The 12,507-nt window shown below is 40.7% G+C and overlaps 1 protein-coding gene across 1 annotated transcript; it reads right to left on the bottom strand.

Moving 5' to 3' along the window:
- Window positions 1-8,764: 8,764 nt before the first annotated feature.
- LOC121876954 (pyroglutamyl-peptidase 1-like) lies at window positions 8,765-11,999 on the bottom strand (the record flags this gene model as incomplete). The annotated part of the gene is given in 2 exon segments (XM_042382534.1): window positions 8,765-8,984; window positions 11,891-11,999. Coding segments are annotated over 2 exon segments (113 nt in total), but the record flags the coding sequence as incomplete, so codon positions are not given.
- Window positions 12,000-12,507: the final 508 nt, after the last annotated feature.

Here is a 12,507-nt window from a genome sequence, read left to right as displayed (position 1 = left end):
TTGTAGGAGCACAGCCCCCACTCCGACACCACTAGCGTCGATTTGCAGATGGAAGGGCGAGGTGTAGTCAGGGGGGTGGACTACAGGCTTGGAGGCAAGGAAGGCTTTGAGGCGGTGGAAAGACTGGTCGCACTTCTGGTTCCAGATGTAAGGGACCGCAGAACTGGTAAGGTCTGTGAGGGGTCCGGCCACGCTGGAGAAGTTACTGCAGAACTGACGGTAGTAGCCGCACATCCCCAGGAAGCGCATGAGTTCCTTCCTCGTCCTTGGAGTGGGGAAGGACAAGATGGCTCTAACGTTTGCGTCCTGTCTCACCCATACCATGCCCAACGATATGTCCCAGGTAAGTCACTGAGGCCCGGCCAAAAGCAGATTTAGCCAGTGTTTGCGAGAATCCAGTCTCTTGCAGTCGTGCAAACAGCATTCCAAACGCACCAGATGTTCGTCCCAGCTGTCCGGACACCACCACCAGGTCATCCAGGTAGGCGAACGTCCCACCCAGGTCCTGAATTAGGAAGTTGATGCCCTCTGAATGTGGCCGAGCATTAGAAAAGCCAAACGCCATAACCAAATATTGAAAAGACTAAATGGAGTTATAAATGCCGAGATTATTTTTGGCCCTATCCGTGAGTCCCACTTGATAATATCCTTTCAATAAGTCCACCGTACTGATAAATTTGGCATAGCCTATGCTGTCTATTATATCTTCAATCAAAGGTAAAGGGTAGGAGTCTGAGACAGTGACCTGGTTCACTTTACGATAATCCGTACAGAAACGAAAAGTGCCATCGGGTTTTGGAATGAGAAGGCAAGGTGAAGCCCAGGGGGAGGTACTAGGCTCAGCTAAGTTATGTTTTAACAAAAAATCTACCTTTTTCATAATCTCTTTTTTTTTGTGGATTTAGTCGATAGGCTGATTGCCTAATGGGTTGTACATCATCCGAGATTAGCTTAATATCATGTTTAAGTATATTGCAAAACCCTGGGAGGTCTGATGTAACTTTAGGAAATGTTGATAATAACTTAGTGAGATCTTTTGCTTGAGATGGATTCAGAACAGAAAAATACTCATCCAAGTTGTTGAGTATGTGACTGTTAGTAGGGTTTTCTTTAGGTAGAGGGAAGTCTAAATTCTCCAATAGGTCCATGTCATCTGTCTCTGTCTCCGGCTCCGGCCCCGACAAAACCGAATGCAATACAGGTTGACTTATAGCCTCTGGGATGTCTTCCTCTGACTGCCTGGAATGGTAAAGTTTCATGAGATTAATGTGAACAAGTTGTGAATCTTTTCTGCGATCAGGAGTATGGACTATATAGTTGAGAGGAGATAGTTTATTAGCAACTATATAGGGACCAGTAAACTTGCTTTTAAGGGGAGAGCCTGGAATGGGTAGAAAGAGTAACACTTTGTCACCCGGAGAAAATGATCTTTTAACTAATTTAGGTTGGGACTTCACCATTTTTTCTTGGACTTTTTTTAAGTTTGACTGAGCAATGGTTCGGACCTCAGTTAATTTGTCCCTTAAAGTGTCAATGTATTGGGAAACTGTTGCGGGCTTAATAGATGGAGTGTCAAACCACTGCTCCTTTACTATTTTAAGGGGTCCCCTTATTTGTCTCCCATATAGTAACTCGAACGGGGAGAAACCCAATGACTCCTGGGGACATTCCCTGATGGCAAAGAGTAATAAGTCTATGCTTTCATCCCATTCCTTTTGGTGTTCTATACAGTATTTTTTGAGCATTGATTTGAAAGTTTGATGGAACCGTTCCAAGCAACCTTGGGATTGTGGGTGGTAAGCGGAAGATGTACAATGGTCCACACTGAGGTCTTTCATCACCTGTTTGAAAAGATTGCTCGTAAAATTGGTGCCCTGATCGGATTGGATCTCTTTAGGAATGCCCACTGAAGTGAAAAGGTGCAAAAGATGTTTGATTACGTTTTTTGAAGTGATGCTTTAAGGGGAAAAGCCTCAGGATAACGTGTACTGGTATCCATAACTGTGAGCAGGAATTGATTTCCCTTCTTAGTCTTTGGTAATGGGCCCACACAATCCACAACAATCTTTTCAAATGGTGTAGAAAATACTGGGATGGGCTTAATGGGAGCTGCTGGTATACTTTCATTTGGTTTTCCTACCATTTGACAAATATGGCAAGATTTTAGGTACTTTGACACATCCTTCCTAAGTCCAGGCCAATAATAGTGTTGGAGGAGCTTTTTATATGTTTTCAGGATTCCCAAATGTCCTGCAATACCATCATGGGCAAGGGCAATTAATGCTGGTCTGACTGAGGTGGGAATTACCACTTGATGTATTTCAGACCACGTGTCTAGATGGGCAAGCTCAGGGGGCCTATAAGCCCTCATCAAAACCCCTTCATGATAATAAAAACACGGAAGGGTGTTAAAATCTTTACCCTCAACTGCTGCATGATGAAGTTTAGTCAAAGATGGATCAGATTGTTTGGCTTTAACGAGCTCCTCCTTACTAATGGTCTTATTGTACAGATCTTCTGTGGGTAGGAAGATATTAGAGGTGGTTTTAGATGAAGAGGGCCCATTTCGCACACTGTGACCGGGTGACAGCACAAGATGGGAAAAGATGGGGAATAGTTTCTTTAAGGTCAGTGGTGGAGTTGACAGGTAAGGGAGAGTCGACTGTCTTAATGTTAGGAACCACTAGATCTCCTACCAAGTCATTACCCAATAATAAATGAATGCCGCACACAGGCATTGGGTCTTTCCTTATGGCTATTTGCACTTCCCAGTAATCAAGGGACATTGGAGGTGCACTTTAGCTAAAGGATAGGAAGAATGGGATGAGAGATCCGAAATTAGAACACTCTCATTAGTAAATGCGGTAGATATATCAGGAATGACGTTAAACAGGAGGATAGATTGTGCTGCGCCCGTATCACGTAGTATACGAATAGGGAAAGAACGAGACCCCTCTATGATTGAAAATTTTCCCTCATAGGTGAATGAAGAGAAGAGATCCTGATGGGGCCTTTCCACATTGGTGTTTGCTATTGGTTTGGATTTGGGATCCAGGGAACTACTTTAGCAATTCGACACTTTAAAGTATAATTCTGGATCGTGGTGGCCTGGGTTTACAGTAAGAACAAGTAAGCTTTGCTTGCATCGGGGGAGAGGGGGACTTTTGACCTACTCACTCACGTTCCCAAGGTTATCATCAGAGGAGGACCTAACATGTCGGGAAGTACCACGTTTCACTGCCCAGTGACTCCACTTTTCAACAAAAGCGTACGCATCAGCCAGCTCAGCAGCACGCCCTAAATTAACCTCTCCACGCTCCTCCACATGCTTCGCTAAGATGTGAAATGGTATCTTTGCTCTTCCACTCCTCCAGGACTACCAAATTTAACAAATCCTGAAATGTGTGGAGGTCTCTGTGAAATTTAACCACTTCTTAAAAAACCTGTTTTTCTTGGAGCAACCAACAAATGTGTGGGGAAAATGGTTTAGTTAGTTTACGAAACTTCTGCCGGTATCCATCTGGCGTGATAGCATAAGAGGTGAGGATATTCTTTTTTACGTTATCATAGTCATCAGTCTGGTCTAAACAGTTATAAACTCTAAGAGCCTTACCATATAATTTAGGAACCAACACTGACACCCACTGGTCCTTTGGCCACTCATTCTTCCCGGCTATTTTCTCAAAAGTCCTAAATGACCCGTCCATATCGGATTCATCAAACCCGGGAACAAGGGAAGAAGCAGAAGCAGGGTTAAAAGCAGCTAGTTTCACTCTTAATGCCACTTCTTTTGATCTGAACTCCGATGTTAAGGTGACTTCTATCTCTCTTACCTGTAGTTCTTTCAGTCTAACCTCCTGCTCCAACTTGGCCCGTTCCATCATTTCCTCATGCTCCAACTTGGCCTGTTCCGACCTTCCCTCATGCTCCAACTTTTGCTCCAACTTGGTCTGTTCCAACTCGAGTTCTTTCATTTTGATTTGGAACTCGAACCTAGCTCGTTCTAGTTCTAAGGCGTCTACTCTTTGTGTTTTTTCTTGAGGGCTAGCCAGACCTGAAGCAACTTCTGAGTGAGGAGGGGTGGTGGATAGTGGTTGAAGTTTCTTGGACATGGGCGTTAATCGGTCAACAGCGGATTCTTTTAAAACTTCTTGTTGAACCAACATTTCAATTACATGAATTTTTAACATTTCCTTAGTCAGTTGCTGTGAATATGGGATATTGTAATAGTTGGCTATTCCTTTCCATTCTTTCTTCAGGATATTAACACGTAATTTAGCTACGGAAGGATTTTCAATAAAATCCTGGAGATCAAAACCTGAGGTGGCCATTGTTAAGAAAACTAGGATAAATTAACTAATGGTCAAAAGATAAGATAAGTGGATTACCCTAGAAAATATCACGACAGTGGATAACCAGAAAGTCCCGAACCAACCAAGTTATACCTAGGAAATTACACTTATGATTATTGTTCTTCTGAGAAGATCCTTAGATATGATAAGAGACTTGAAAGAGGTAGGGATGACACGGATAAATATAAAGATCCCGGATTAACAACCCGATATACTTGAAAGAGGTAGGGCGATACGGTATTAATATAAAGATCCGATTAACAACCCCTGATAAATGGTATGATTGGACCCTGAATGAGATAATAGAAGAACAATAATTGAGGCTATAATTATGGGGTCCTGGTAGAGCCGTATGCCCCAAGATATCACTTCACCGTAAACTAGTGACTATGGAACAACCTACTCTGGAGTGAGGGTACGGCATTAAACAGATCCGGATTCTTCCCAACACTCGATAAGACTTACTACACAACTGCCACGTGTAATAACAGGTAAGCCTTATGACACTTGGAACCTAATATCCTACGTCTGTCACTCTTACTATACGATAATACCAATATATGCACACACATATGAAGGAAACTTTAAACCACCGTAAAGCAATTGTGAACAGAAGTGACTGGGAGGAATAATTAACAAGGAGTTACAAGGGAGGAAGGAATATGGTACTTAAGGTCGGGTCCTGTCACGGTCGCCATTTGTTACGAGTTGGGGATTTAGAATATAGTTAAAAGTCTACCCAGATCCCAACAGGTAACAACAATAAAAAAACAAAGACAATCGGACTATAAAAGGGTAGACAAAGGATGCAAGTTTTTGTTGTGTATAATAAAGTACCATAAATTCCTTAACAAAATATTCAGCTTTCTATAATTTACCCTTAACCATACTTAACCTAAACATTAACAGTATATACATATTTATACAACATACAACAATTTTGAAGCAAGTGGACGCGGGGAGGCAATATAAGATTACAAATACTTAAGTGCGGAGCTGAGATGGCTGACGAGTAAGGCTGAGTATTGTAGAAGACGGTAGGTAGTCACTGTGCCGTAGGTTTCCAGGATAGGTGGTCCTGTGGTCACTTCCCAGAGTGTACTGCTCTCTCCTCGAACTGGAGCTGACAAAGAAGACTTTGAGGAGGTGACGCAACAACCAGGATATGGAGAAGGGAAACCCGGGAGTGGTAACTAAGACGAGTCATACTCGTGTTTCGTCCCTAGATGGCGTTGTTCGTGGTGCTGGGTAGGTAGATCAAGACAATAGATGGCGTGGTTCGTAGTGCTGGGTGGAGGGTTCAGAATAAACATTATAGTTAACCCTCACTTTACACGGTTAATGTAACCCGGAGGGTCCCGCGTAAAGTGAGAAACGCGTAAAGTGAATAACATAACATATGGGATTAATTGAAATGGAGTCCGGGCCGATCCCCAAACTCCACTTTTTGACTACACACAACTATGTTGTAGTAAAAATATTATTTTAACTTTATGATGGTATGCACACACAATTAATAATTAAGAGAAATATCAATAATATTAGGTTTTTAACACTTACATTAGTAGAAAAAATGGCTGGGCACACGGGGATGGGCGGTTGGTTCCGAGGCAGAGGGCAGATTATTGGCCCTCACCTGTGTCACTTGTATCAATTGTATCACTATCCACCACAGAGGCTTGCAGGGCCTCTTTGTCAAACTCCCCAAAGTCCATATAAGTCCATATCCTCACCATAATTATCACTATCACTGACTTGGGCTGGCTGTGGTGGGTGGCGGGTGAAGAACTGGTAATGTTTTGATGACTGGGCGACCTTGTGCGCACCATGTTCGCGCAGCTTACACAACATGGCGGATGGCGGGAGGTTTGGATCCAAAAATGGCGCGGCTCGCCAGCCACTCTCCGCGTAAAGGGGTACACGCACCGCGGAATGTGAGCATCCTGGGTTCCGGCAGGGCACCGCGTAAACGTGGAAACGCAGAATGCGGGACCGCGTAAAGTGAGGGTTAACTGTACTTAATATATACATATTAATTTTTTTACATTAAGTTTACTACAGCAACAACCAGGTTCTTATTTCTTCAGTTTCTTATGTTTTTTTAGAAGTAGAACCATCGTCATTCGTCACGGGTGTTGTAAACATGAACGAAAACAATGCCGTCTCATCTCCTCTTGTGTTTTAATATTCTACATGTCATTAATGAATTGCAATGTTCATTTTGCATACAATCAACCCTCACCTTACGCGGTTAATATAACCCACAGGTACCGCGGAAAGTGAGAAACGCGTAAAGTGAACAACATAACATATGGGATTAATTGAAATAGAGACCGGGCCGACCCCCAGACTCCACTTTTTGACGACACACAACTATGTTGTAGTAAAAATATTATCTTAACTTTATGATGGTATGCACACACAATTAATAATTAAGAGAAATATAAATAATATTAGGTTTTTTAACACGTACATTAGTAGAAAAGATGGCTGGGCACACGGGGATGGGAGGTTGGTTCCAAGGCAGAGGGCAGATTATTGGCCCTCACCTGTATCACTCGTATCAATTGTATCACTATCCACCACAGAGGCTTGCAGGGCCTCTTTGTCAAACCCCTCAAAGTCCATATCCTCACTAAAATTATCACTATCACTGACTTGGGCCGGCTGTGGTGGGTGGCAGGTGAAGAACTGGTAATGTTTTGATGACTGGGCGACCTTGTGCGCACCATGCTCGCGCCGCTTACACAACATGGCGGGAGAGATGGCGGGAGGTTTGGATCCAAAAATGGAACGGCTCGCCAGCCGCTTTCCGCGTAAAGGGGTACACGCACCGCGGAATATGAGCATCCTGGGTTCCGGCAGGGCACCGCGTAAACGTGGAAACGCGGAATGTGGGACCGCGTAAAGTGAGGGTTGACTGTATATAAACATAAATTCAATCAAATACATATGCAGCAATAAACAATAATTTATCTTTTGTACATATTCTTAATAAGATAAAAGACGCGGTTTCCTTGAGGGAGCAAGTATACATTGCCGTTCCACTATCACTCTTTTTTTCCTTTTTAACATCAATGGTTACTTTTACTGTACATTAAATAACATTAATTAAAACACACACTTTTTTACATTAATTTTACTATAGCAATAACCAAGGTTTTATTTTCTTGTTTCAGATGGATAACTAACATTATGGGTGTAAACACTGACAACAACAATAGCGTCCCATCTCCTCTTGTGGGATATTATTATTGATTTATTGTATATGTATAAGGTGCATTCATAAACATTATTTAAAGAATATAGTTTGCATTTTTCATTAATTGTATTGTTTTGGGGATAAAGAGGATAAAAATCCACACAAAAGATATAAAAAGGTCACACTGGGGAACACAACTCATTATTATTGCATTATTTTAATGTTAATTAATGATTCATGATACGATGATTCACCTTGCACTGCAATATTGGAGGACACATTAACGTCGTTATTCGAGGCTTTACTGTATTGCAATACAGTACAGGTATACTATAATGGTCCATCTATCCTGGTATCAGAGATCTTTGCATACAAACATTATTTTAGTTTACTTTCTTCATTTTTTAACCATATTCAAAAATTGTAAGAAGGAAAAAAACTGCTTACTCCAAGTCCCAGACTATGAATGGTAAATCTTCATTATGACATACAGTATAAACTATCGTAAACACATCTAAATACAGTGTATCTCATTCAACTAACACTAAAAGTATGAAAATGCTTTATGTGAAGAGATATCAAACAATTAACCTGTACAGTGCTGTGTATTTCATCATCGCCATCAACAACATTTTAAGGCCATTTCTGACAATTATGTGGGTTACTCGCAGTTACCTGATAACACCTCTCCATGCTGCATGGTCTCTTGAAACCTCTCTTGTCAAGTTCCTAACTCTTAAGTCATTTCTTACAACCTCTCTCCATGTCATTCATGCCCTGCTCCTGGCTCTCCTCCTCTCCATATTTAGATTCCTGCATCTCTTGACCCAGCTGGTCTCATCTATTCTTTCCACATGCCCAACTCAGCTTACCTCTATGCAAAACTCTCTTGGCTCTGAACAAGGTTTCCTGTTCTTTCAGTGTCACATTGCGCATCCACCTCACCATTCTCATTTCAATTCACTCAAGCCTACATGTCATTATCTATAACTGCTCATGTTTCAATGTCCTACAATATCACACTTCTCGTGCCAGTTTTTTATTATTATTATAATTTTTATGATTATTATAATTTCAATTATTATTATAATTTTTATTATTATTATTATTATCATCATTATCAGTGTTATTATTATTTTGTTTAATTTTTTATTTTTTATTATAAATTTTATTTACTATGAACTAATTATAATTTTTATTATTATTACATTTTCGCACCCCAGACCCCGATGTGGGTCAGTGACCTGTGCTCGGGTGGGCTAATCCCCATAAAAAAATAAAAAAATTGCATACATCTATCTCTTTTTTCACACTGTGGGAAGGTCCTCATGTTGTAAATAAAGGCAGCAACTCCCTAAACTTCCTCCAACCACTTCTGGCTCTTGCAACTGTGCTGGGGTCAGCACCACCTCCTGCACTGATCATGTTACCTAGGCAACAAAACTCATTGACACGGTACATCCTTAAGAATTCCCACAATTACAAACAATAATGTTTAATTTCAGTTGTTATGTATTATGTGCTTCAACATCTAAGGTCTTTAAGCCAATATGAGAGACTATTCTTTAATAATGGAACAAAGCAACAAATATTATCTTAACTGGATGCCATAACAACATGTTGCAAGTCAAAACAAACCCAAAGAACACCTTCCATATACAGTACTGTAATTAATACTTGGATATCCAACTCACATATGAAAAACATATAACACATCTATAGTACAGTACAGTATGTAAATATTTACTCAAATGCCAAAAAATAATTATAAACTTAATTATATGAAATTATATATTGAATATAATGCTATACATTTAATTAGTGCAGTATTATAATACACAGAATATAACCTTAAGAACACCTGCCCAAACAGGCCAACATACAGGTATTGTACTAAGGAAATCACTATATTATAGAGCCAGGTCCACTCACTCTATATTACCCACATCCAAACAACCTAATGCCCTCCCACTCTATATTACCCACAACCAAACAACATAATGCCCACCCACTCTATATTACTCACAACCAAACAACCATATGCCCACCCACTCTATATTACCCACAACCAAACAACCTTATGCCCACCCACTCTATATTACCCACAACCAAACAACCTTATGCCCACCCACTCTATATTACCCTAACCAAACAACCTTATGCCCACCCTATATTACCCACAACCAAACAACCTAATGCCCACCCACTTATACATATCCAAAACAACCTAATGCCCACCCACCTATATTACCCACAACCAAACAACCAATATATATTACCCTACAACCAAACAAATGCCCACCCACTCTATATTACCCACATCCAAACAACCTTATGTGCCCACCCACTTATATTACCACAATCAAACAACCTTATGCCCACCCACCTATATTACCCCACAACCAAAACAACCTCTATATTACCCACAACCAAACAACCTTATGCCCACCCACTCTATATTACCCACATCCAAACAACCTTATGCCCACCCACTCTATATTACCCACGTCCAAACAACCTAATGCCCACCCACTCTATATTACCCCACAACCAAACAACCTTATGCCCACCCACTCTATAATACCCCACAACCAAACAACCTTATGCCCACCCACTCTATATTACCCCACAACCAAGCAACCTTATGCCCACCCACTCTATATTGCCCACGTCCAAACAACCTAACTCCACATACTGAAAAAAAAACTGCTTGTAGCATCAGAGAGCAAGTTTCCATCACTAAAGTAAAAGAAACAAGCTAATACTATCAAAGGGATTCATGATGAAAGTGTTACAGTCAAACAATCTACGGTGACCCATTGAAAGTAATTTCAATTGAAGGAATTAAATTAACTATGAAATACATCCTGGGGTGCATAATCTTGGATATATATAGCCTTGGAGCTGCTTTACATGTGGGACTCCCACTCAGTGAAAGCACACGTGGTAGAGATTGTTATCAGATTTTTTGGGAAAACACGTTGCAAACTTAATATTCCTCAGTAGACAAAAAAACCTCAATCCAACCTTAGTAGATTCTTTGGAATAAATTCCCATGTTTTACTACTAGAACTAGGGAAAATTTATAATAAAACTTCATTAGGAGATAAAAGTATTCATTACAAGTCCGTTCAGTCCTGAGGTGTAGCCCCCCGCAACCCCTTCTCTTGTGAGATAGTAAGTACTTCTTGACAGCACATGCCAGTAAATTTCTTTAAAAAAAAAATTAAGTTAAACATGAGACCAGTTAAAAAATAGCAAACCATCAAATAAAACTGACTGGATTGCTCTCCAGAAAAATGGCATTTCTCTTTAACATGGTGCAGGTACCTGTCAGTTCCCCTAAACTGACACATTGGGTCCAAATCAGCTTAACAGAGTTATTCAGTCATTCCTATGCAGTGCACACAAAGGCAAAAACCTAAGATTAATCTATGAACATGGAGAACTGTGTGGATCAGTTCAAGACTTCTCTGGTGATGAATACAAAGGTAAAAGGATTTATCCCTCTATTCCACCTAAGGTAAGGGAGATTCAGTTGCTGGGGAGCCATTTGGGCAGTATGAAATGAACCCTTTAACCTAAAGAGCGGTACACCTGACAACTCTACTGTGGCTGAACTAGATAAAGATTACCATGGTACTGTTGTGGATACTCTCCCCTACAACTGCCGATTTGTCGCTTACCAGCCGACCTGTTGCGAGTTCCACAGACCGTCGCTTACCGGCCAACCCCACGGCGAGTTCCACAGACCAAGCCTCGCTTTCGGACTGCGCGGTGATTGGCCAGTTACCGCCTTTCACCTCAGCCAATCAGCAGCGCCGCTCACTTCCGGCAGAATCGTATAAATACCCCCAGCCTCGTCGTGAAGAGGATTCTACTCAATGCTCTCAAACAGATAAGACCTTTCAACAAGCTCCTCACCACTCAGCAACTCCCTAGCACTGCATTGTACATATAATAAATTGTATATAAAACGCCATTGTGAGTTTTCCTTCTCACCTCCATCCTTAGTGCGAGATTTCCTACTCAGATTTCCTACTTGTACGTTATGTATGTGAACCTAACAAAGAGAAATTTGGCAACTGGCCACATACACTACGCAACAGCACTAACAACTCGCCGTAATTATTTCATTCCGTGGTGAACTGTTGCTTCTGAAGATCCCTTTTGGGACTTGGTTGTGAAGGGTAAGCATAATTAATTTAAGAATGTCCTAGTCTATTATGCCTAATACTTAACCAAGGGTTTATAAACCAGGACTCATGGCTGTAATTCAAGAGTCTCCAAGTGAAGGACCTCAGCAATTAAATAAAGCTACTGTACTATGTCTCACCTGCCTGGATCAGTAGACTTAGCACATGGAAGCTTGAGTTTGTTATTTTTGTTAATGGCACTGGATATCAAATCCATTCGTATCCCTGATTGGATCACTTCATCCCCATCTGAAAAATTGAGAAAAAAGACACGTTAAAATTTAAGAAATCAAACTAGTGTTTACACACTCATTCTTATATAGAGAAAGTAAAAAATAAAAAATCATATGGAAAAATTATTTTTTAGCTTATAATTTTGAGAAAATATATTTTTTTTTAACTTGGTTATATACACATAGGGTTGCCAGCTCAGGGTTTTTTTTTAAATCCAAAATAGCACCTGGAAGATTTTATAGTGAGAAAAGTGAGCCTGTACAGCTGGGGGGGGGGGTTAATTTGAAATATTTAAGATTTTGAGGCCATAGGATATGGGTATTTGGACATATCCTAAGGTCAACATTAAGTACTTTATCTCATTGGCTTATCATTAAAAAGTAATGCCCAATGTGACACTTATTCTGTTTGTACTGGCCTATACTGTATACAGTACAGTGGTCCCTCGATTAACGAACGGTCCAATTTACAAAATTTCGGTTAACGAATTAGCTCCCATAAGGATTTTCAGTTCGATTAACGA

Source organism: Homarus americanus, unplaced genomic scaffold (assembly GCF_018991925.1).
Source record: "Homarus americanus isolate GMGI-L3 unplaced genomic scaffold, GMGI_Hamer_2.0 scaffold40200, whole genome shotgun sequence".
NCBI lineage: Eukaryota > Metazoa > Arthropoda > Malacostraca > Decapoda > Nephropidae > Homarus > Homarus americanus.
The sequence above is the reverse complement of the archived record's forward strand: the minus strand, read 5'-3'. Positions and strand labels throughout refer to the sequence as shown.